The sequence below is a fragment of the Thermobia domestica genome, chromosome 11, assembly GCF_964235325.1.
Source record: "Thermobia domestica chromosome 11, izTheDome1.hap1.1, whole genome shotgun sequence".
Lineage (NCBI taxonomy): Eukaryota > Metazoa > Arthropoda > Insecta > Zygentoma > Lepismatidae > Thermobia > Thermobia domestica.
Genome location: NC_137464.1, coordinates 32,003,497 through 32,030,325, shown reverse-complemented (window position 1 = coordinate 32,030,325; position 26,829 = coordinate 32,003,497). Strand labels below are relative to the sequence as shown.

The window sequence follows — 26,829 nt, the reverse complement described above, 5'->3', positions numbered from 1 at the left end:
CTACTGATTAACGTGGAATCCGAACCACATGAGCTAACGTCGGGAAACGAGCCCGGGTTCCCCACAGCAAAGGCGCGTACGCTAACCGCTTAGCCACGTATGAGCTCTAACTCTGCTCAGTGAATAACGGGATAACAGTTAGTATTCACTGTGGAAGTAGTTTAATGCGCGTGGGTGTATGTCCCACCAGTTCTAATGTAAAATCTGGGCTTTTTACTAAACACTTTCAATTTGGCACTTAGCACGGATCTTATAGCCAGTCTACAAATATTAATAAAAACACAATTGAACTTAGTAAGTATGTTCAAATAGGAATCATTATAACGAAGGCTTCATCAACAAAATTAAGTTCTTCTACATAAAAATATTTACACTAATAAGCATTTAATAGTAAGAACAATAGCTAACTTAGACTCATATTAATCTTATTGTTTAATTCGAGATTATATATAAGCGTGTAAATGTTATTACTCCTAGTGTTATAGCTGTGGTGGAGTAATCATAAGGCATTCTCTTACCAACTGTACCGTCTGAGATCGATTCCCGTTCTAGCCTCGTTCCAAAGCGAGATTCAGGTTCACCGAACCCGAGTGAAATGAGCACCTAGGGAAACCTGGTGCCTAAAGACGAACGGGATGTTGGACTGATCACATCATCTGATGTTGACGTCTTATTCCTGCATTGCCTATTCCGAATGAAGAGGAAGATTCCTTATAAGTTCTCCTAGTGTTTGATTCGTAGGAATAATAGTGGTAGTTGAGATTCCCCTTTCTATGGTCTTCTAACTGTAATTTGCTAATAATAATAAAAAAAGACCTTTTCTTTGATATTGGAAAAATGCGATATTCGTCGAAATTCGAAATCCGAGTAAATGGTCCAGGTTTTTCATGTACATGGATCGGTTTGATTTCTAGAAGCCAGAGCCAGAATTATATTTTGAGGTCGACGAACATAGAGTGTGTTGAATCGTGTAGTTAGTTGGTTAATAAAACGTTAGCGTTCTTTTTTTTTTTTTTTTAAAAAAATATATTCCCAGTACAACAAAAATATTAATTTTATAATATCTAAGAACGCCGTGAAGTTTTCTGGTACTAAAAACAGTAATTAAAATTTATTGTATTAAAAAAAAGAAAAGGGGCAAAATAGGAACAGTTAAAAAAAAATATATCGATATGCTATTGGCGTTTAGTTAACTAAACATGCGTTGTAAGTAAAAAGGAACATATGAATGTTTTTCATAGCCATTTTTTATTATCACATGAAAAGAACATTAAAATATAATCAGAATAAAAGTGGGTGCTAATATAGCGAATAATAGAATTGTGTCCTGACGTGAGTTTTTTGATGTGACAAAAACGTAAACAGAAACATATATAGAGTCCGCAACAAATATGTATACACTCTTTGACATCCCGTATCAGGATACTGGTATTGACAATTGTTCTGAAATTTAAGTATGTTGTAGTATGGTTTTTCGCCCAACAGATGTTGGTACTGTTAGCACGGTTAGTGAGATTTGTGAATATCGCAAATTGTTCTATATGCCTCAAACTTGTCAACAATGTGTTTAATTGTTAGGCAAGTTGATAGTTCAGTACTAAATTTCCCTTTCCGCTGATGCTGCACTTCGATGGCAATCCAAAACTCTTTATTTATGTCCTTCGAATAAAGAGTTGTGAAAAAGATTCATAAAGTACTTTTGTGGAATATTGCGCTTGTATAGATCAGAAACATGGACATTATGCAAAAACGATGAAAAACGACTAAGCTTCCGAAATCTGAGTATGAAGAAGAATGGACAGAATTAGCTGGATCGAGGGGAAGACGAATGAGAAGGTCTTAGAAATGGTGGGAGAGAAAAGAATAACTTTGGACATTATTAAGAAAAAGGAAGAGAAAGTGTTTGGAACATTTGCTAAGAAAGAACTGTATCATAACGGGTGTACTAGAGGGTATGGTGGAAAGAGAGAGGGAGGAGACGAAGAAGACTACAATTAATGGACGATATGAAAACAGAGAAATCATACGTAAAGACGAAGAGGTTAGCGGAAGATGGAAGCGGTGGAGCATGGAAGCTTCTCAGTTGCAGCAAGTGACCTGCCAATAATGGCATAATACCTATGATGATGATGATATTGAATACACATTGATATTGAATATATATACATACAAGCTAAGGAAGAAAGCTTGATATAGCTCCAAAAGTCCATATAGAAAAATCAATGGGCTTACATTAGATAAGCGTTCTTATCTTAGCTAGTAACGAGAAAGTTCTTATTTTTACCGAAATCACTTCCCTCAAGAACCGCCATTGAGTGAAAATATTGTATATTTCTTCGACGAAATGTAAAATTTAACGTTATGTAAACTAAGCGAAAGAGAGTTCTGAAAATGTGGTATGTAAAGTATGAGAAAGGAATATATATATATATATATATATATATATATATATATATATATATATATATATATATATATATATATATATATATATTTAAAAAGTCACTGATCAAATTACTTTAGAGCGACACAAACATAATGGTAAAAAAAAATGGTCTGCATATTTCATTCATTAGAACGAATTTAAGTAGGCGTAATTGCTTATTGGCCCAAACAACGAGCGGATGGTAGCAATTATGAAACTCATGAAAAAAATATGTATATATAATAACAACAATGTCTACTGAGTATTTCCCTTCCTGCATTACAAAGCCCGTTTACCTTCAGAATTTTCCCACTCAAGTTCCGTTTTATGTTGTCTACTAAAGCATCAAATAAATACTGTAACAAGATTAAAAGGAATACGAATTAATTAAAAAAAAAAAAAAAAAACAAGTTAAAAAAAATTAAACGTATTAACGTATTAAACTTGAATAAAACACAAATTAGAATACGGTTTCCTCCGTCTTCATACAGTTAGTAATCTTGACTCCCATATGATATTACAGCTTTGATTCCTGACAAGTGAGGGTCTCCATCAGAGGAGTCCAAATTCGCGAGCACATGGTTCTTGGGGCTCAATAATTGAGAGGGATCTTGTGTGTGAATGCGAGACTAATTGAGAGGAAGCTTGTGTGAAAACTAGACCCAGTGAGAGGTTGCCTGAGTGAATGCGAGACCCTTTGAGAGGAAGCTTGTGTGAATGCGAGACCCACTGAGAGGTGACCTGAGTGAATGCGAGACCCACTGAGAGGTTGCCTGAGTGAATACGAGACCCATTGAGAGGAAGCTTGTGTGAATGCGAGATCCACTGAGAGGTGACCTGAGTGAATGCGAGACCCACTGAGAGGTTGCCTGAGTGAATACGAGACCCATTGAGAGGAAGCTTGTGTGAATGCGAGATCCACTGAGAGGTGACCTGAGTGAATGCGAGACCCACTGAGAGGTTGCCTGAGTGAATACGAGACCCATTGAGAGGAAGCTTGTGTGAATGCGAGATCCACTGAGAGGTGACCTGAGTGAATGCGAGACCCACTGAGAGGGAGTTTGTGTGAATGCGAGACCCACCGAGAGGTAGCCTGAGTGAATGTGAGGCCCATTGAGAGAGAGTTTGAATGAATGTGAGACCAACTGAGAGAGAGCTTATGTGAATGCGAAACTCACTGAGAGAAAGCTTGGGTGAACGAAGGCCTGGCCTAGTTGTTAACGCATGTGTCTTTACTGCATGTGGTCGTTGGTTCGATTCCTGGTGGAAGAACACAGAAGATCATTTACTTTCATTAACCATCTGTCTACCTTAGCCCAAAGGGGATAATCGTAGGACGTTAAACTAAAAAATCATTTCCATTGAATATAATGACCCTAAGCATGAATTCTCCATTTGACTGGGCTTGCGGCTGACGACAGTATTATTGGTGCACGGGATTCCGTATTCAATTGCCGGTCGAAGCGTCCTTGAAATTTGGATGTGGTTCGGATCCCACGTTAAACCGTATGTCCATGTCTCATATAGCTTCGGTGCTAAAATGGGACCAAAAACTCAAAACAATCGACCAAAACTCTCCATTTATATAACCATAACTGTTCTGGCGTCGTTGATAAGGCTTCTGATGTGAATCGAGAAACTTTATGCACTTTTGTCCATCAACAATTGCTTCATTTTAACGCAACAACTATCAACATTAATACACCCGTCTTCTTCTTCCTTTTCATATTTTACCTTACATCATGTCTTTTATTTCATCCTTAATGAGACAACTTCTTCTCAGGTAATGTACTGGCAGGGTTCATTTCTTCTTCTTACCTATCCCTATTGTGCTGCCCATCTCCTTAAAAGTTATACTAACACTTCCTTATCGATCTTTCGCTTCAGCTAGCTTATTTTCCCTATTGTGATCAAAGTTCTATTTTATGTTAAGATTTTTATTTTTTTTTTTAATTGAATTAACAGCAGTACCCGTTCTTCCCACGAGATGAACAAGGTTTAATTATTTCAAATCAGAACTTAGAAAAATTGACCACCTTTCCTCTTTTTTGAAGCGGAATTTTTTAAAGGGTCAAAAACACGATTTCGCTCTTTTTTTACTAAAAAAAAAAATATGTAACAAATTTCCCACGTCCAACTTAAGCGAATCCTTACATTGATCATTCTCTGAATAAAGAATCGAACATTTTGATTATTATAAAAATTGTGTTCTTTTGTTCCCTGTAGATGTGAAATTTTCAAAACACTGTAACACGTAATTCCTTTACTTTTAGTTTAGGGAATTTATGTAATAAATTTGACATTTCCAACTTACGAGAATCCTCACACTGGGCGTTTTCTGAATAATATAAGGGAATATGCATATTATAGAAATTGTTGTCTCCTCCCACACACCTTTTATTTGCATGTTTCTTGTCTCGTCTCGAAAATCTACTTCTCGTCTCGCGGACAACACTACTAAATGAAAATTAGCCAAACGGAATAATCTTTGGCTAATATCAACATACTCTGAACGCCAACGCGGGAGTGATGCTTTACCAATTAGACAACGTTCAGTTCAGTGAAGTGTTTCCAACACACTGGGCACCTTCCATTTTTTTATGACTTCCTAATCAGAAGTCACCATCTATTAATTCAACTATCTCCACAATGATGCTGGGTCAACATTGAAAATTCTTTGCCCCGAAATTGAATCTACACCGGAGTTTATCGAATGTACTCGCGCTAAATTATTTAACTTTAGAGTACACTCGACATATTCAGCACATAACTTCATACATTTTATATAAATCTAAAAACTTTCTGGCCCTGAAAGTTGTATTTATTCATTAACTTTTTTAAGCTGTAAACTGATTCCTTACAAGTGACCACTAGCTTAGTTACACTGTATACTTCGTTTCTTGAAACGAAGTGCATTTCGTATATAAAGAATGCCGCCTTTTACGTGTGGTGGCTCGTGCCATAAACAAGTCACCGTCCGAGGGATCTTGCGGAAAACACCCCCGATAACTAAATGGCCAACTAGAAAACTCATTTCAAACATTTGACAGTCGCTTGTCAACTCTACGTGCAGTCTTAAATGCCACAGTTCCAAATCCTGTTCCCAAGACCAGCTTCCTTGTTCTTCTGTTTCATATTAACCATAATATTAGGAAGAAAGAACAGATACAGTGCAACCCCACAAATGCGGTCAAAAGAAGTTTGGAGGGAGGAAGGGATGCTGTTGTAAAAATCAGCATGGGGACTTGGAAGAAATATGCCGAACTGCACTTCTATTGAGTAATGCACTATACATACAAAACTTCAACTCATTAAAAAAATGCATGGGATCCCGGGTTTGAATTCTGGTGGGAGCATATTGACAGCATTGCGATAGTTCTGATATTAAACTGTAGGTCTATGTCTCATATAGAGTCGGTGTTGAAAAGGAACGCTAAACTTAACCAAACTAACCAGATTGTTGAACCAATTGCTAAACTTAACCAAACCAACCAAATTGTTGAACCAATCAAGACTTAAACGAATGTTATGAATATTTAACTTTAAAAAAATATATAGCACATTTCCTATATTAAAATTGGAATATATAAGTTACAATTGCAAAAGGATTTTCAATTTTGAATCAGATGTTAATTTTGTTGTTTTTCTTTCACTATTCTATATAAGTGCTATGATGGAAACTTGAAATGCGTCCAGAACTTTTCTACCCTTTTATTTTCTTCGATTACTCAAGTTTATGAAAATACGCTTCATGTACTGTCGTTAATGAATTGTAAACTAGAGTTTAACTAGAAATACATATTTAGAAATGTGTGGCTCAAGCACAGATCCTCAGAAACATGTCTGGATAACAATCTTCTGTAACGATATTGACAGTTTTGTTTTTGATATAAATACACTTGGCTTGACTTTAGATTGGCGATTTTTCTAGAAAAGAGGGTTTAATCTCTGAAATGAGTCACCTTAAACTACGGTCATTTTGAAGGGATAATAATTGCACTATTTCCTGCAACAAATATAAGACGAATATTCAGTTAATTATTAAGAACTTTATATCTAATATTTTATTATTTATAGCTGCCTTTTGTCAATGGCGGCGACTTGGACGGCAGAGGAAAACATGGATTCAAATATGAATGTTACAATATTAACATTTATGCTTAATCAAAACTACTATGTTAATATTCCTAATAACTCTGAGGTTCGGTCTCAAGAAAGGTTGAGTTCTTGTTATTGACTGAGCATTGTGAGCAAATTGAGGAGTTATTTAAATTAAGAGGTTACAAACTATGGTCTCGGATGCTAGAAATAGTGATGGTGTATATGATACGCTGAGCATTCTTCACTGTTCATAGCCTTTTTTATGTATTGAAATGATCGAATCTTTAATTTATTATCTGCACAACAAACCCAAGCTAAAATAAATGAAAAATAACCTCGACAGCCACCTCTGAAAAGGGAGAAGTGAAATGGAAATCTAAAGATAGGGTTGAATTTTGAGTTTAGAGTCCCTTTCAGTGGCAAGGCTATGTGAGATGTAGACCTACAGCTTAACGTGCGTTCCCAAACTACATGAGCTCCCGCCGGGAATCGAACCCGGGAAATCTAAAGATAATCAGATCTTATGCTTAAAGGTGCCATTCTGTCATTAATCTGGTTTGCCTGAGGAAAACCCTTGGGGAAATCCCGCTGACGACTATCAGTCTTACTAAGAAGTTCCCGACTATGAGGATAAAGTGGAGAAAATGAAAACAATATTTTAGTTTTACGTTCCACGATTACGTTCTTTAGCATAAAGGTGACGGATGATTCATGAAAGGGAACGTTTATAAAATAATTGTTGGAATGAGAATGTGAAAGGAGGAGGGAGACCCCGAAAAAACTCACGGACATGATGTTGGTCACCATAAGCTTAGGTGATCTAGGATTGAACCAGAGATATCTCGCATCAGAGGTGAGCTCCTAATTACTGAGTCCACCCTGTCCCCTACTAAAGTAGAGATTAATATTTGCCTCACATGTCTCTCAGGAACAGTAAATGAACTTATCATAATCTCTAATTGAAGTAAATATCCTTCAAATTTTCCTGTATGGCTAACTCAACCTTGGATCTTCGAATTAAGAGCAATTTTCAGTATGTAGAAGCACTGGTGCAAATCCCGGAGGGATCAGGGGGACATGTGCCCCCAATCTTGGAACTGAGGAGGACTGTCCCGCCAATGTGTTTTTGGGGAGAAATGTGATGATTTGTGTCCAACTTCCACTTCATCTACCTTGTCTGATACAACAAATTCACCTCAGAAATTAGATTCATCTAACGTAATATGAGTCTCATTTCCCTCCCCCCTCCCCCCCGAATAAGCCTCAAATGTGACCGCCTCCCAATGTTGAAGACAACTCTGCTCCCCTGATCCTCCACAACATTGTTTTTCAACTTCATAAATATTTTGAACATCGCTTTAAAAAAAGGGAACAATCTCACCCGTCCCCCCTCCCCAATGTTGAAGACAGATTTGCGCCGCTGCGGTACGATAAGTTTTTAAGTACCAGGTAAATGAAGATGTACTTTAGTATGGACATTCATATAGAGATAAATAATTATTATACTTTGTAAATTAATCAGTTTATTTTCTCTATTCCCAAGCTTCCTCCCCCCTCAACAGATGCTTTAGTACACTCCTATTTATCTTTCCTTTAGAAAACAGGATTTCAATTCAATGCATTACCAAATATGACATTGCCCTAAACAGGGGCGTCATTCATACTTTGCTTAGGGAGAGGGGCTAGAGCCCCACCCACATAAAACTTTCACGTTTTGTAGTAGTATATTAGTGGAGAATCGATTAAAGTATATGTATTTCTCAAACTCTTGCGGGGTCAATTGCCCCCTCCTGCCCCCTAAATGACGCACCTGACTCTAAAGCGCAGAGATGTAGTTTGACACTTAATTTTGCGTTAAAAATGTGTGAAACAATTTTCGTTTAGGTTTAACTTTTTCATTTTTCTTATCTTTTCTTTTTTTCTTTTTTTTTTTTTTTTGTGCGAGAAAATTTAATTTAGTTAAGACAGTTCACCCCCACCCCATTCCTCGCAAAGCAAAGATCAATCCTCTATATTTTATTGTCTTGAACTAATAATAATCTCTCGATTTCCAAAGTAAAGTCGCTTGCTTTTGGCACAGCATGCCATGCGCGCGGTAGTGTGTTCCGCACACCGGCTACATAATACCAGTGCTCTCCGTAACAGCAACCGGCACCTGAAGCAACTGGTATTTTTCGGACAGGTAGGAATCATCATAAGAAGGTGTATTACTCTCTTACTTTAAACCGTAAGTTTAACAGTACAGTATATACTCCAATTCCTATTGTATTATTATTATTATTATTATTATTATTATTATTATTATTATTATTATTATTATTATTATTATTATTATTATTATTATTATTATTATTGTCGCAACAGTTAATACTGATAAATTCCAATGTTACTTATACAAAAAAAAAGTAATTAAATCGGTAAACTTTGACAGTGCACCTTCTAAACAAATACGCTCAACCGAAAAGGTATCTGCGTGTAGCATGCGAAAACTTGACGAGCAAGTAAGTAATTACAGAATAACTTGAAGACACCAACCCGGCATTCAGCTAGTGGACAAGGTGGCTGCAATCCATAAAATTTTGTCCGCTGGGAGAAGGGGGGTTAATGGAGGTGCTCTGCAGAAAAAAACTACATGCAATGCGATTTAAATTATTTTAGTTCGAAGGGGTGGGGGAGCAAAATCCCCCGATTTATTTGGAACAAACAATGGGGCAATGTAATCCGAAAGTGCCGAAAGGTAGTAAGGTTGCACTGTCTTGGAAAATCTATGTATTGTTATCAGTATATATAGGTGCAATTTCAATGAATGAACTTCCAAATGTACGTATTTCTAGTCATTAATGAATGGCAGTGATTTTTTTTTTAAAATAAACATTTAAATGGAAATGAATAGCATAATATACGTATAAAATAAAATTAAAAAAAAAAAAAAACTTACCTCCGCAAGTTCCAACGCAATAAAAAGGAAATATATACATTTAAAAAACATCACTAGTTTGTAATTATACATCCCAAAACGTGGGATTCCACTAAACTATACGTCATGTGTATTCACTTCACAGGTTTTGTTTATCCTCTTAATTTTCTAATAAAACGGACACCAAATTCACCAATACACACAAAATAAACTGATCGAATATATATATTTTTTTGGTTTTTCAAAATAATAATAACAAATGTTCCAAATAATATAACAAACAACTATTTTTTTGTGTTTTTCTGGTAAAATTTAAATCACTTATGCACTAAAAATTAACACTTCACAGTTCGAAGTTTACAGAAACATTGCCGTGGATTTCTCGCTCACGGGTAAACCGCTGTGGGGACCAACTGCCCAGAGCCAATCACGAACGCGCCGAGAGGCGAAAGCAGCCGAAGTTGCCCGAACAGCCGCGAGCAAGCAACAAGTACATACATACACATACACACAAATAGATTATGGATACAAGCTAACTCACACAACACGTGAATTAAAGGCTATTGTGTTATTTTTTTTCTCTCTTCTTTTCTTACTCAGAACAATTTTAACAAATATTTCTATATTAATATTGGATTCTGTCAAAGTGAGGTCAATGATTATCGGAAATGTTTCTGCACATTCAGTGTTCTTTACTCAAACAAGAAAGGTTTTAAAGATTTAAGGGGAAAAAATCTGGAGGCGCGCACGTTATATTCGCTTGAAACTTTGCATAATGCTTTTCCAGTACGCTCAAAATGTGGTTCAAGTTTGAATGAACTATTTTATAGTTAGTTGCACCTGTCGTGCTAGGTGTGTCAAGTCTTTATTATTTCTCTCTTTCTCTCTCTCTCTCAAGTGTTTGTATAGGAAGCATTCTGTAACGTTCGAACGGTTCTTTGAAATTTAATAAAATCTCTTCAGTTTCATATCTTGAGGTTACATTGGCCACTCCAAGCGAGCTTATTTTGCGGGAGAGAATTTATATGTATATTCCATAACTATAGCCAAGGGCTTGGTGGTAGAGCGATTACCTATTGTGCGTGGGGCACTTGGTTCGATCTCCGGCTAAGTTAGTTTATGGTGGACATCGTCGTGATTTTTCTTGTGGTATTTCCGTTTCCTCCCAAATTCTCATTCCACCAATTCTACCATAATCATTCACGTACCTTAATCATCGTCTCTCTTTAGCCTAAAATACGTGGGACGTTAAACTGAAAGATTTCATTTCATTTTGTTATAGCCAGGGGTAAATCTAATGCTGAGTCATTATATTAGGAATTTCATTTATTATAAGAAAGGAAAAGGACGAAAGGAAGCGAATCCACTTCTTATGCGCAGTCAAGGTCTGAAAAGAAAGTCCGAGCACTGATTCGGATTCGATCTTCAGGAATAGATCCTATGTACCCAGGGTTGGATTAATCTATCTGAAGACCCGGGGCTGGAAAAATATGTGGTCCCTGCTGACTTCACCTAATACATTTCTGTGAAAATCCAGTAGAAAAGTGAAGGGAATATGTTTCATATTTTTGGTCATATTTTATTTTATGATGATATTTGTATCTTCATTATTCCTTTAGATTGCCAGTTGAGATTTTGATCAGAGTGGAGGCTCCTGTCCATTTAGAGGCTATAGCCCCTCTAAGCCCTCCCCTTAATCCGGCCCTGTATGTACCCTCAACGCTGAAAATTAGTTATAAATTACAATTAACAAATCAGTCAATCAAATTTCGATGGCATAAGTACAAATGCTACATAACAGGTATATAATTTGTTTGATTGAGTTTCAGTACTGATATTCTAATAATACACGAACTTACAGGTAACATGGGTTCTGAAATGTATGCCACTTTCTCTTAGAATCGAACCTGCTTACTTCACAGTAAAGGGAATCCTTAAGCCACGGAAAATAAATTAAAATCAAATAAAAAATAACGTATTCTTACGTTAACTTTTCACACTAATGATAGAATTTAAAAATCATCAAGAATTTAACAATAATTAGTTAAAATCGAGACAGACTGTACCAGTCAACAACTCTAGCGGTAGCTATAATACTCAGTGCTATATAGAGTCATTTGATTATTATTATTATTATTATTATTATTATTATTATTATTATTATTATTATTATTATTATTATTATTATTATTATTATTATTATCAAACAAGTGTGTTGAGATATCTGGATGTTCAGTAAGGTGTGTCGTTACTCAGAAAAGGTTGAGAACTACTGGATTATAAAATATTTCTATATATACTATATTTTAACATAGACACAACTCCATATGAATTGCAAGTGATGCCTAGAAGCAAGTGTAGTCCCGGGTTCGCACCTAAGAGAAACAGAAAAGTCAACAATCGTGAGAAAATTGTTGTGAGGGATCTACTCTACTTGAATTAATAGGTAGTAAACTGTAATAATTTGTAATATTGTAATTTGTTGTAGTAAAATTACAACAGAAGTTTGGCAAACATGCTGTCGTTTAACTATTGTTAAATTACAAAGAAGCATCAGATGAGGAATATGGTTACCATTGTTATAAATAATAACTGATCGTCGTTATTCTTGATCGTTTTTTCTTATGATTTGTCCTTTCATATATATATATAGGTACTTATGTTACCCATTGCTGCAATTTTACAATTCTTCTATCTTACTGACGTTAGAAAAGAAATCCAAGAAAGAGAGATATAGTAGTCGATTAAATGTTATTGAGCCGAACGAAATAGTATGTGCGAGTGAAAAACTTTAAGCGTAGTTTTCGAGAAAATGTCGAAAAACTATTTTAAAAAAATAAACCTAAAAAAAATTGATGTTGTATAGTCAGCAACAAAAGTTCTTTCCGTTTGGTAAAAAATTATTTTGTGAATAACGACGGTAGGATATGGCTGGAACGTACAGAAAATTACGAAACGTTCTTTACGAAACTAATTTCATTAAACGGAAAGAACATTTGTCGCTGACTGTACAAGAATCATATTATTTATTGAGGTGAAATTGATCCTGAAATATGCCCTTGTGAAGTCGTTTAATATAATACTAGCAAGACAACAATACAATTCATGGTTAATGAGAAATAATTTTAAATTATCATTCACTCTTAAATTTTAATTTTATTTAATTAAAATTGTGTTCATTCGATAATTCTGATCGAGCTGAAAAAAAGACGCAATTTTTTGTGGATAAATTCTTATACGCAGTTTTCGAAGAAATAAAATAACGTACTTTTGTGTCGTTAAAAGGTATGCCATTCGTTTCCAATAACAACACCGAGTATTTATTTATTTATTTATTTATTTACTACATATCTAGTAAAGTTAACGAGCAGATTGTTATTTGTGTTTTTCCGAAACTGACAAACACATGGTTCTTTACGCGCATACTACTCCTAAACTAGGGATGGCCAATTCCGGAATTTTTACTTTCCGGAATTCAGAAAGTAAAATCAGAAAAAAAGCCTGAATTTGGAAGAAATTCTGACAATTCCAGATTTCGGGGAAAAATACATAATTCGGAAAAATTCAGGAATTTAGAATAATATTTCGGAATTCAGGAAAACCCGGATTTCGGAAGAATTCCGGATTTTTTAAAAAAAATTCGGAATTTAGAAAAGAAAACTCTGGAATTCGAAAACTTCCTGGTTTCGACAAAAAACGAAATTCTAATTTCCGGAGTATTTCCGGAATTTCGGGAAGTGAAATGTCCGATTCAGGAAGATAAATTTCCGGATTATTAGAATAGGAATGGCCAAAATTATTTGGATTCCGGAAAATTTCGGCCATCTTTCTTCCAAACGAATAGAAGTACGTTTGCTGATGATTACTGCATATTATAATGAAAAATCTAAGCGCTGAACGAGCAAGAGATAATGGCGTAAAAACCGAACGATTTGGCCAATTGAGCATATATATAATTAGTCTTGGCGTCCATTGGAGTTTTGTGTTCGTTAGCTGTTGTATAAGGACAATTTTTATATTAATTTAAATATAAGAGTTTCACGTATACTTCTTGAGATTATTAACTAATTACTCTCTTATAAATTGTTCATTATGCTGCAAACTGAACTTAATATATTCCTTAATGTGTGCCATGATAATGGAATTAAAACTAAATCATTCAGCTAACATGTTTGCAGAAGATGGCTTCTTGAGTAGAAATTCTTGTCAACTGTGATACAGAAACCTTTACAAGGGTCAACAGGAGAAGCCATGATTGCTGGCCTCTTCAATTCCCTTTGTCCCATTCTACCTGCAGACGGTAGAAGGCCATAAATTGGTCTCCTGTCACACGCTCCTCGTTAGCGCAGTTGATGACCGTCTCAGGTGGGTCCCCGCTGTCATTTTTCTTTAGCCAGGTTCCACTCGGGCGTCATCAGAAGGAGGGGTTCACCTGTCACCTCCAATTTCCTCCAAAAGAAAAAAAAAATACGAACAACTAACGAATTCTGGTGACTGTTTCTGCTTTGCTTCTGTCCGACTGATAGCTGTGCCTGTACTCAGAAGGACATTTGTCTCCCTGTTGAGTTGTCATGCAGGGTGCATCAAGAAAATCTTTTTCTTCGTTTTCTCTGGGACTGGAAGCCCTATTCCCTTGGTCACTGTAAAGCAATTAGTGATCCAATTAGTAATTGGAACGCCTACATGATTTATGTTCTTGTGTCAGTGAGAAGTACAACAGTATTCCATTCTTATTTGAAAGGTAATAATGCGTTCATAGCATAATTGTTGCTTTGCAGAAAAGAGTTGGGAATGGACATCATATTTCTGAGATTCAAACTGAGCGGCTCTGGTTATGGGTGACTTTGTGACAATGTCAGGTGTCTCTTGATATCTTGGGTAAACCATCCCTAGAGATCTTCCTTCGGGATAGACAAAGGCAAAATACAGATGCGAAACACGAGTTCTTCCCATGGTCGATACAATGGTTTAGTGGTGTGAAGCTCATCTTTGGTGCAAAGGGTCCTTGATTCGCTCCCAGACCACATGAGCATGGGAGGGAAAAATAAGTTTTCGAGTAATCTTTTTTTACTTTTTCTTCGGCACTGAAGACCCGGATTCAATTCCTGATAGGAGCAGATGTTGAGTTGAGTTGATTTTGAGTTTAACGTCCCGTTCAGCAGCGAGGCTATATGAGACGTGGACCTACTGATTAACGTGGAATCCGAACCACATGAGCTCCCGCCGGGAATCGAACCCGGGTCTCCCACGCTAAAGGCGCGTACGCTAACCGCTTAGCCACGGAGGAGCTCTAGGAGCAGATGTGGTTCGAATCCCATGTTAAGAGTCTTCATCCCGGCGAAATTAAAATACCGCTAATTTTACAGTAATTATGTGATATCTTCAAATAGATAAAAGATAATCGAAATGTGGAACAAGAGCGCCCGAGACAATATTATTTTACATGAGAAACCGTTATCACGACTCACTTATCTGCTTTCGATTTCGAGCCATTTTGAAAATCGGCATTTATTTTCGCGTTTCTAAACAGCTGAAAACGAAAAGCTACTAGGTGACTTGTGATAACGGTACTTCACGCAAAATAATATTGTCTAGGGCGCTCTTGTTCCATGTTTCAATTATCTTTTATCTATTTGAAGATATCACATAATTACTGTAAAATTAGCGGTATTTTAATTTCGCCGGGAGGAAGACTCTTAAGCTGTACATCCACGTCTCATATAGCCTCATTGCTGAAAGATTCGCTGAACTTCAATCCAACCAACTGGAGATTCTCCTGTTTACACTCACCTCTTTCTATTTTTTTTTAAATAAAAAAGTTTTACGTCCCACGACTATACCATCAGGCTAAAGAAAACGGATGAATGAGGAAAGTGAATCTTCATCTTCTAAGCTTTCTTTCCAAGTTAGCTGGGGTCAGCTTCTCAGATCGCTGCTCTCTACCTGTTTCACATCCGCTGTGGCACCATAACTTTCTTAACACACTCTTCCCACTTCTTCTTTGACCGGCCTAAGGCTTGTTTCCTATTCACTTTTATAGCATCCACTCGGTGAGCTGCATATTCTAAAAGTCTTTCTTCTTACATGCCCAAACCATATCAGTCGACTTTCTTGCAGTTTTTCTAACTATTGGTCTTTACTGTTCCGGGACGGGGTCACTTCATTCTTAATTTTCCACATCACTCCATACATCCAGCACAGCATCTTCATATCCATCCGCAACATGCAACTTTTGTTCCTCTCTCTCTCTTCTTCGTTGTCAAATATTCCGCTCCGTATAATATGGCAAGTTTCACTATTGTTTTGTAAACTTTTCCCTTAAGAGTCTTCATCCCGGCGAAATTAAAATACCGCTAATTTTACAGTAATTATGTGATATCTTCAAATAGATAAAAGATAATTGAAATATGGAACAAGAGCGCCCTAGACAATAATATTTTGCGTGAGGTACCGTTATCACAAGTCACCTAGTGGCTTTCCGTTTTCAGCTGTTTAGAAACGCGAAAATAAATGCCGATTTTCAAAATGGCTCGAAATCGAAAGCAGATAATTGAGTCGTGATAACCGCTCTTGTTCCACATTTCGATTATCTTTTATCTATTTGAAGATATCACATAATTACTGTAAAATTAGCGGTATTTTAATTTCGCCGGGATGAAGACTCTTAAAGGCGTATTGGCACCGTATGGTTACGCAATACTCCTGTCGTTTCTCTTCATTTTGTCCAACCTCTGCTAATTCTGCTGTCAACATCTTCTTCTATTTCTGCATTTTCCTGCAGTATTGATCCCGAGTACTTAAATTTAATTGTAATTGCCACCTAGGGACGTACGCAGGGGTTGCATCCTGGGGGTCCGCACCTTCCCCGAAATTTCGACTTTTGTGTAAATTTAGCCTAATTTTAGGGCCAATTTTAGGAATTTTAATATAAAATAGCCTCATATTGAGTTTGGACACCTCTCGAAATAAATTCCTGCGTACGCTACTGTTGCCACCTCTTTTTTGTCCAGTAGTATTCTTGTACTCTCGATTACATTTTGCCTGAACATACAATGTAAATATTCTGTCTTGGTTTTACTAATTCTAAGCCCCTTGCTCCCTTTCCAGGCACCTAATTCCTTTTACAGTGCTGCCTTGGTCTCACTCACTAGCACGATGTGATCCGCAAATAGCATAATAAAAGGTGCTAATTCTTGGATATTCTTTGTAAGTTCGTCCATCACAATTGCAAATAAAAAGTGTGAGCTAAGACTCGGTCTCTGATGAAGTTCCACTTTAACTGCGAACTCTTCTGTTATTCCGCTCGTGTTCTTCACTCCTTTCCTGCATCCATTGCGCATATCTTGAATTATACAGATGTATGTGTTCGGAACATTCTTCTTCTTCAGTGCCCACCAAATAAGATCCCGTGACATTCTACCATACGCTTTCTCTAGGTCAATGAAAACCATATGAAGGTCCTTCTCGTATTCTCTGTACTTTTCCATCAGGATCATACTGCAAGTGCAAATATTACATCGATTATTGATTGTCCTGCCTATTATTGATTGAAACTATAATGAAAGCGGTGGTAGAGCGTTCACCTCCGGTGTTTGGGGTCCCTGGTTCGATCCCAGCTCGGGCCGTTTGGACTTTGTGGTGGACAAACACCGTGCTCGTGGGTTTTCTCGGGGCTTTCCCATTTCCTCCCACTTTCTTCATTCCACCATTTCACTCATCTCTCATCATCACCGTCTCCTTTAGTCTAACCGGCATAACCGTGGGACGTAAAACTTAAAGATTTCATTTTTTTTTTATAATAAGAGCGAATGGCTATGAGAAAAATGGTAGATTGAGAACGTTGGAGGAAACAGGAGAACTTCAAGAAAAGACACAGTCCTACTCTCATGCCTTGGGTTTGAAGTAGAAACCCCTCGAATCAGATTTATCACTAAATATCCATACCCTCCACCAATTATTCCATCTACAATTACTTGCATTTGTTATTTCTATCTTTTGTACCCTTCCAGCCACAATCGTGTGACCTTAAGCTAAAAATATAATTTGAAAACCACTTTCAAAAATATTATACAATCAGTAGAAACCTCATAAGATGGTATCTAGTATTTTAAAATAATACGATAATGAAATAGTACAAGTCCAAATTTGACGGCTTTATCGACCACTTGTTTCGTTTGTGAATAATAAACAAAATTACTTGAAGATCTCTACATTTTTCTGTGGCCACCACCAGACGAGCTGTTACCTGTTGGTTTCTTCATTATATTTCGTTAAGTCTTGTGGTTTTAACTGCAGCACTTACATGCTGCTGCTCACTCAAAAATCTTTTTTTGAAGGCCGTTTTTGGTATAAAACAAGAACTTACCCTTCCCTCTCAGCCAGCACCCAGCTTCTTAAAAACCTGTTTGAGTTACGATGTGGAAGACCGCATACTGGGGCAACTTGGCTTAGCTACCTCCCTTCCATTCCTTTTCGTATCTTCAAAGACGAACGAAAAAAAAAAAAAAAAAAAGCTTCTATATCCGACGTGAGCGCAAGGGCCTGGCATCACTGATACCGAATGCTTTGCACACCTGTTTCTTCGTGATCTTGCTCAAAACACTGTAGCCAGCGATAAGAATGTAATCGAGAAAAAGCTTTGTTTCACACCCTTGACAGTAATCGTAGAAGTAAATATATTTTCTCGTAGAAATAGTGCGAGTTAAATTGTGCTAAATCTAATAATAATAATAATAATAATAATAATAATAATAATAATAATAATAATAATAATAATAATAATAATAATAAAATTACAATAAAGTACAAATACAATAAAGTATATAAATCAGTGGTGCCCCCCCCCTCATGCCCATGACGCACCCCCCCTCAATTATCTATCCGTAGATGTTCTTCCATGAAAAAAATAACTTTTCGATTAATTTTTACACCCTCTCAAACATATTTATATAGATTTTTACCCCCCCCCAAATATTCCAATGACGCAGCTTGCGTCATAGCCCCCCCCCTTGTGGGCACCCCTGTATAAATATGACATTTGTTTTTCTTCTTCAGCCTCTTTCACTCTTCTATTTGCACTATAAAAGACATTGATTGTACTGGATATGTCTTTTTATTGAAGAAACGAACTTTTCAGGCAAGAGAAAAAGCGGGGCTGGCCAAAAATTTCAGGAGTCCGGATACCGGATCGGAAATTCCACTTTCAGAAATTCGGAAAAAATCCGAAATTTTTCCGGAGTTCTGGAATTTTTCCGATTTTGCTTTCCGGATTCCGAAAAGTAAAAATTCAGGAATTGGTCATCCCTATTTAAATTTATGTTGAGGTTAAAAAAAAACAAAAAAAAAACAAAAAAAACACTAAATCATATGCCACAAATGTGCCAAAAATTGACTCATTTAAAACTAAAAAATATTCTATAGTAAGATAGAATTATTACTCCGTTATCCGCCTCCAAAAAGTTTGTTTCTTCAATAAAAAAATAATGTCTACAATCCAGGTTTTTATAGTACAAATAGAAGAGTAAAAAAAAAAGGTTAAAGTAGAACAAGAAATGTCAAATTTGTGAAACTTTATCGTACCGGTACTTACTGCACCTCAAAGCATATTCCGATTATCCTAAAAGGAGGCGGTTAAAGATCGGCCTTTTTTCGCCGAAGATAGACGTAAAAAAAAAGTAAAAGTGATCATAAAAGCCAGTATATTGTATAAATATGAAGTGCAAGCATTAAACGTTACATCTCTGTAAGATGCATATGAAAAATATTGTAGCAAGACACATAAAGAACCCATAGTTGTTGATGTGATCCCAGTTTAGACGTTTTTTTTTTCGAACTTGCAATAATAATTTTAATGTCTGGCGCCTCATGAACCACTCTACACGAGTGCTTGTTGATAAGGTTTTTAACGCTAGTCTTCATGGAAACAAGAAATATTCAACGGTTGACTTTTCGTAGAATCATCATTTTTCAACGGTTGATTTTTGATAGAATCATCAATTTTTAACGGTTGATTTTTGATAGAATCATCAATTTTTAACGGTTGATTTTTGATAGAATCATCATTTTTAACGGTTGATTTTTGATAAAATCATCAATTTTTAACGGTTGATTTTTGATAGAATCGTCAATTTTTAACGGTTGTTAATGATGTTCACTTTGTCACAGTAATAATTTTCACCGGAAGACACCACAACAACAATAAGTTTTTTACCAAATCACCAAAAACAAACGGTAATCATACGATGGATATTAATGGTTGCATTCAACGAAGTTAGCCACCATAAATCGTATTTGATTAACAAGAATTTTAGAAATGATAAAAAAAAAAAAGATCAAAATATTGCGATCTTGTCCAAGAATTTTAGGAATGATTAAAGATGCATCAAAAGATTGCGATCGTGGCTAATAATTAGTTATTTGGATCAGGGGCTACAAAATTTTTGAACGGCCCCTAAATCGAGTTTTCTTATTTCATACGGAATAAGCACATCATACTAAGGTTGGGTTTGGCTACGCTATATGTAGTTCTTCAGATACAAGGCGTACAAGAAAATTTTTGATTGAAATATATTGGATCTTTTGACCTAAAAATGAAAATTGGTTATTTGAAATCGAAGGTTTTGACTACCATAAAATGCTTGTGTCCCAAAATTGTTTTGCACACGAAAAATCAATTCAACCACAAAACATTCGGCTGAACACTAAGGATGCGCACGAGACGAGTCGAGACAGGATTTTCCTGACAAAATTTGAGACGAGACACGGCTCTTCCAATAGTGAAATATACATTTTTCCAGTCGAGACATCACTTTTATAGCACATTTTCGAGACGAGACAGCCACAAATCTTGTCTCGTGCGCATCCCTACTGAACACCTTGGTTACTTGGAGTTACCCCCATCTGTATGTTCCGAATATGGTTGTTGATGAATCTGAAGTCAACTGTGTATAACAGAAAGTGTGATACATGTCATCTGAGAAGGATATAAACAACTTTTTTTTTTTTTTCAGAATGTCTCCACCACTTTCATAACAGAGAGTTATTCTCCTATAGACATGTTGTAAAATTATCCACAGCATTGCTGGAGTAATCATACTAATGCATACCGAACAGGTTCCAGTTGTATGATAGAGTGTTGGCAACTTTCTGTTTGGCATACTCTGACAATGCGCGGAATGACAAATTTTAACTAATGTATTGTAGGCCACCCCAGAGCAGTGTAGGATCCAGGGGGGATTGGGACGATTGCCCCAGAAGAAGAAAGCTTTTTTTAAAACTTTATATATAAATAAAACCCATCCCAGAGTTTGGAGCTTGCTCTAAGTAGCAGTATTACAATCCACCGGCCCCCAGAAGTCCGTCCTGGATCCGCCCCTGCTCCATAGCTGCTTTAACTGTGGAGAACCTTGCCCAATGAATCTGTTGGAAATAGGGATGCACATGAGACAAGATTTGTGGCTGTCTCGTCTCGAAAATGTGCTGTAAAAGTGATGTATCAACTCGAAAAATGTATATTTCTCTCTTGGAAAATCCTGTCACGACTCGTCTCGTGCGCATCCCTAGTTGGAAAATGCTTCATTGAGATATTCTCTCAAGGCAAGCGATAATGTGCTGGTGCTTCATCTTATTGAAACCATACTCTATCGATAAGTCCTCGAGCCAGTGGCTGATCCAGCAGGGGGAGCGATCGGTACAATTGCCCCCTTCCCCAGAAGAGGAAACTTTCTTATTTTATATATATATATATATAAATAAACCCCATCCCAGAGTTCGAAGCTCTTAAAAGTAGCTCTAAGTAGCAGTATAACAACCCACCGCCCTGTCCCAGAAGTAGGTCTTGGATCCGCCTCTGCCTCGAGCTTGCAGTTGAGAAGCAAATCAGTCTTATAACGTAGACAGGTTAAGAGTCTTCATCCCGGCGAAATTAAAATACCGCTAATTTTACAGCAATTATGTGATATCTTCAAATAGATAAAATATAATCGAAATGTGGAACAAGAGCACCCTAGACAATATTATTTTACATGAGAAACCGTTATCACGACTCACTTATTTGCTTTCAATTTCGAGCCATTTTGAAAATCGACATTTATTTTCGCGTTTCTAAACAGCTGAAAACGGAAAGCCACTAGGTGACTCGTGATAACGGTACCCCATGCAAAATAATATTGTCTAGCGCGCTCTTGTTCCACATTTCGATTATATTTTTATCTATTTGAAGATATCACATAATTACTGTAAAATTAGCGGTATTTTAATTTCGCAGTGATTAGGCCTGTTAAGGGGTTAGATAAGATTAAAATTGGTGGAGGGTGAATCACCTTTGAGTTTGAGACCATCTGTCTCCAGCGGAAACAACGATGTCCCACTACTACATAGAGTCACTACTTTGTAGCAATTTACGTTATTATAATATTTATACTATTATTAATAAAAATTCAAACAAATGTTTTGCGATGTAGTGCCGTTGAGTAAAGCGTGTCTTTAGTCAAAAAAGGTTAGGAACCACTGGATTAACTGGTTAACAGCACTGTCAAAGCAATAGGAACCGAACAGGGATGTTGCAAACATTTTAGCCCAACACACGAGAGAGATTCCGTTCTAACTCTTGAAAGAAGTGGAGATTATTATATTTCCCGCTTTTCCACTGCAGTGGATCACACAATCATTCAAAAAGAATAGACTGAAATAGTATGACGTCACATCCTCTTCGTTGCCATGGTGATCGCCATTTTATTTTCTAAACAACAAATAACCTAAATATCTAAAGGACCTAAATGCAGAGCAAAAACAGTGATGAAATATTTCGGAATTGCAAACATTAGATTATATGAAATATTTATGTTACTTTTTAAATATTTCTAATCAATGAAACTAAAAAGAAAAACAGAAATATAGAAAAGGAAAAAAAGAGAAAACAAATGTACTCGTCTTGTTCATAACCTTAAATAATTCTGGAATTTTTTGATTCATTAATATTAGTATCATAATACTGCATACGTGAATAGGATTAGTGCAGTTTAGAATATATGCTGAACCTTCATAATTGGATGTTTTCTTATTGCACTGTTTTCTTTCTTTCTTTCTTTCCTTTTTTTTTTTTTTTTTTTAAGAGAAAAGTTGATAGGGAATATAAGAAAAGGTCTGTCCTGTATACACTGATGGTCCAGATTGAAAATTTACAAGGGCTTGGTTCTTTCCCCTTTCTTTTGTAATATTGTAGATAGTAATATTGTGCACTTCCATTGTCAGGAGTGAGCATGAAAAAAGTAAATGTTCCAATAAAATTAACATTGTTCTAAAAGATTTTTTTTTCTTTTTTAAAAAATCATATATTTTTAGTTTTCCTTGTACTGACAGTTTGTCAATCTGCACGTAAGGGAGTTTATAATTGCTTCTTATGGTGGATTAGTGATGATGACGTTTACATTAATTATTTGATTTCTACCTTATCACTTAGAGGTGTGTCGCTTTTAGAAATAAGTTACTTAGATATTAGTCTTTCTTTATGAATTTTCTTGATTTTATTCATAATTTCTAAATGTATTTCCATATTCTAAAACTGTATCTTTTTTCACCAACTTTATTAGTCTTTAAAAACATGTTATAATTGTAAATAAGTTTACAGCCATTGTCCTTGTTCGTACTAGATTTTAAAATACATCATTCGTTTCATGCGTTTGTATTAAAAAAAAAACAAAAAAAAAACATGGCGATCACCATAGTAACGGAAAGGAAATGACGACATCACTATTTCAGTCTATACTTGCCTGGTAAAATGGTGACTAATCACTCACATTGAATACATTAAATATACTATCTAAATACAAATAATACAATACAATAGTGACAGGTACAATAGTGGTGGACAATGAAATATACAACAAATTACATCACTGCCAATAATGAAACATGTACAATGTGAGCACTTATATCTAACGTAAGTAAGTGGACTCTCTGTTTACCCTGTAGAGGCTGGCACGTGGTGTGTCTTTAGATCCCGGATTCGACTCGGTGGAAGAGGGTCGAATTTACTATTCTGCTCCAGATTCCATTCTAAATTGTAGGCGTTGTCATATTTAGCCTCGCTCCTGAAAAAAACACGAAAATACAAATAAATCAACCAACCAAGAACACTGAAATTATCATCATCACGACCATAATAAGTATGATATTCTCCATATTATTGGCAGGTCACTTGCAGCAATTGAAAAGCCTCCATGCTTCACTGTCTTCCGCTAACCTCTTCGTCTCTACTTAAGATTTTTCTGTTGATATCGTTTATTAATTGTGGTCTTCTTCGCCCCCTCCCTCTCTTTCCTGTCACAATACCCTGTAGCATGAGCCTCATGATACAGTTCCTTCTTAGTCAATGTCCCAACCAGTTTATCTCTCTCTTCTTAACAACATCTAAAATTATTCTTTTCTCCTCCACAATCTCATTCATTTTCCGCTCGACCCAGCTAATTTCTTTCTATTCTTCTCCACACCAACATTTCTAAAACTTCCAGTCGTATTTCATCATTTTTGCTTAATCTGAAATTATGGCGAAGACACTCCCTATTCTTGGATACAAAGCTTTCATAAAAATACATTTAGAATAAAGTGAACGGAATTTTGCTATTGCTTTGTTAAACAAGCACCAGTCATTTTTGTTTCTTTTAAAAAGGGGTCAATGTTCTTTGGAAAGATTTTGTAATTAATATATCAGTTTGGAGTTTTCTGTTTGTAAGGTCACAGGTTGTATGAAACATAAAGTGTTAGTAAACTTCTATACGAACACAAGTAACTAAAGAGTGCAGTTAGAAATATCATTTAAAAAAAAAATATTTAATATATTTGAAGATGGTGAGACCTCTTAAAATTCCACTAAATCATATATTGTTGAAAGGAAGAAAAATTTTGAGCTTATTTATTTTGCCTTTTTATTTAATTATCACATACGTATTATATGTGGATGACGTGAGTTTTCAGCGGAGCCATCCTCACAACACACGAGAGCTACCACTACTTCTACTACTGCTACTCAGCACAGAATAATATATGTTAGTTAGTAATAATCTCTCAGCAAGATCTTATACGACACCAGAAAAAAACAAATCTCGTTTTCTTCTTTTATATTTACTTGGAACGAACAGAAAAAAGGAAGCAAAACGAAATAGGAGAGCATTTTGTAATTTGTCTCTATGGTGGTCTGATATACGATGAACTGAACAACCATGGCAAAACGTTACCTTATACATGTAACACGGTTTCTCTACCAACATATTTCAAAGTCCACAGCAGAACAGCGTTTTCTGCATGGTCAGAATTCTAATTGTATCTCTCTTCTTTTCTTCTCCCCTTCCGCCGTGTTGTTTTTTCCAATTTTAAGATTTTTTTTTTCTGGCTGAGCTTCTTGAATATGAAGAAGTATACTTCAGCATCCTCGACAGTGAGTAGTCTGTGAATTGAAGAATATAACTCCATAGAAGCATTTAAAAAAGAAATATTTTTTCTTCAAATCATAAGTTTTAGTTTGAATATAATTAGGCTGATGAAAGAACTGATATTCAGAAGAATATTTTATTAAGCTCGTGGAATCTGCCTGTTATAGATAAGATTAGTACTGATATATCAATATATGGTCTTTAATAATAATAATAATAATAATAATAATAATAATAATAATAATAATAATAATAATAATAATAATAATAATAATAATAATAATAATAATAATAATAGACACCCCACCCTCTTTGGATATTCCATACCCCTTAACTGATGGTGGATTTGAAGTTTACCGTCCCTTCCGGCATCGAGGCTATATGAGACGTGGAAACCGAACCACATGAGCGTTCACCGGGAATCAAATTGAGGTCTCCCACATGAAAGGTGCATACGTTAACCCAGGGTTTCTCAACCTGGGGATCGTAAGAGGGTTTCATGGGGTCACGGAGATAAGCGGAAGAGATATCTATTATGTTGAAAATCTAGGTTTATATATTTGCCTCCAATTCTTTCGACAATGAGATCTCGAAAACCACAAGTGCTAGAAATGTTTCGTTTTCGCTGGTCGATTCCAAATTTCATGTAGATTATCCAGTTCTAATTCAATATTTTGAAAACGCGACGTTATTTTTTTATTACATTTTAGGGGTACACTGGAAGTGTTGATTTTTAAGCGTCATATCCTATGAGTTATACATTCCAACACAACATAGTTGTATAGACGGGTTGTATATCTCTTAGGCGTTTGTTTCATGGCCAAATGACAATGACAATGAAAGGATAACCATTTCTCCACGCTAAGATGAATCTTTATTGTTTGGAGTGTTTTGCTGAATGAACACTATATATCACTGACATAATTAATTGTGTATGTAATGCATTTGTTTATTACATACTGCATTCAAGAAGAAAGAAAACACTGATCATACATGAATTAGAAACACCAACAGGAAATAGGCTCAAATTTTGTAAACGGTGCGAGATATTGAAAAAAATAATCGAAAAAATCTCCCCTGTATGGTAGGTACCCTTGCCGATTTTTATCAAGAAGTCTTTCACTTGTGTCAGTAAATGGACATGTGCAGATGTTGTGAGGAATGACAATGAGACTCATGCTCATCCAAATATTTTTAAAATCAAAATTAGAAATCACTTTATTTTTTATCATATGATTCATTATTAAGGGAGTTATGAAGTTTTAAAATTTTCAAACGTCCTTGATTTTGAAACCGTTTGACGGATCGGATTCGATATTTGTAATATGAATGAACTGACCAAATTTGGTTTTCATCCATTCGCTTTTAGGGAAGTTACTGTATCCACTATATACAAGAAATGAATTCTACTATTATAGAAATAGATGAATATTGTGAGATCTCCACAATAAATATATTAAAAATCCTACACAAGTTTATTACAAACCAGAAATTATAAGGGGGTCGCTGGCAAGAGGATGTGATAAAAATGGAGGTCATAATAGGAATTAGGTTAAGAACCACTGTGCTAAACTTATGTAGCCTCTAGTGCGTAGGATCCCTGGTTCAGATTAAGGCCATGTAAGATTGTAGTAGCTAACATCTTGTTCGTAGTTTTTCCCCGAGATTCTCCAGGTTCCTTTCATCACATTTTCATTCCACCAAATCTTTCATAATCTTTCACTTTTATTAATCATTGGTTTCATTTACCCTAAAGCAATGGTTATAGGGATGCGCACGAGACGAGTCGAGACAGGATTTTCCTGACAAAATTCGAGTCGAGACACGGCTCTTCCAATAGAGAAATATACATTTTTCGAGTCGAGGCATCACTTTTACAGCACATTTTCGAGACGAGACAGCAACAAATCTTGTCTCGTGCGCATCCCTAAGTGTTTTTTAATCACTGATCTATTGAC

At 35.9% G+C, this 26,829-nt stretch overlaps 2 protein-coding genes across 3 annotated transcripts in view; both read right to left on the bottom strand.

Annotated features, from left to right (window-relative positions):
• Ser (protein serrate) overlaps positions 1 to 9,797 on the bottom strand; it is a 370,686-nt gene extending 360,889 nt beyond the window's left edge. For both annotated transcript variants that reach the window (XM_081730299.1, XM_081730300.1), the window contains exon 1: positions 9,465 to 9,797. In XM_081730299.1, the coding sequence (XP_081586425.1) occupies positions 9,465 to 9,536 (72 nt within the window). In that variant the 5' untranslated portion in view covers positions 9,537 to 9,797. The remainder of the gene's footprint in view (positions 1 to 9,464) is intronic.
• Positions 9,798 to 16,564: 6,767 nt separating this feature from the next.
• Positions 16,565 to 16,939, bottom strand: LOC145665103 (uncharacterized). The gene has a single exon (XM_081732376.1). It carries the CDS (start codon positions 16,937 to 16,939, stop codon positions 16,565 to 16,567), a length of 375 nt encoding a protein of 124 aa, XP_081588502.1.
• Positions 16,940 to 26,829: the final 9,890 nt, after the last annotated feature.

Excerpts from the sequence above, each read along its gene's own strand:
- LOC145665103 (XM_081732376.1), bottom strand. The coding sequence starts at position 16,939 with ATGATCCTGATGGAAAAGTACAGAGAATACGAGAAGGACCTTCATATG.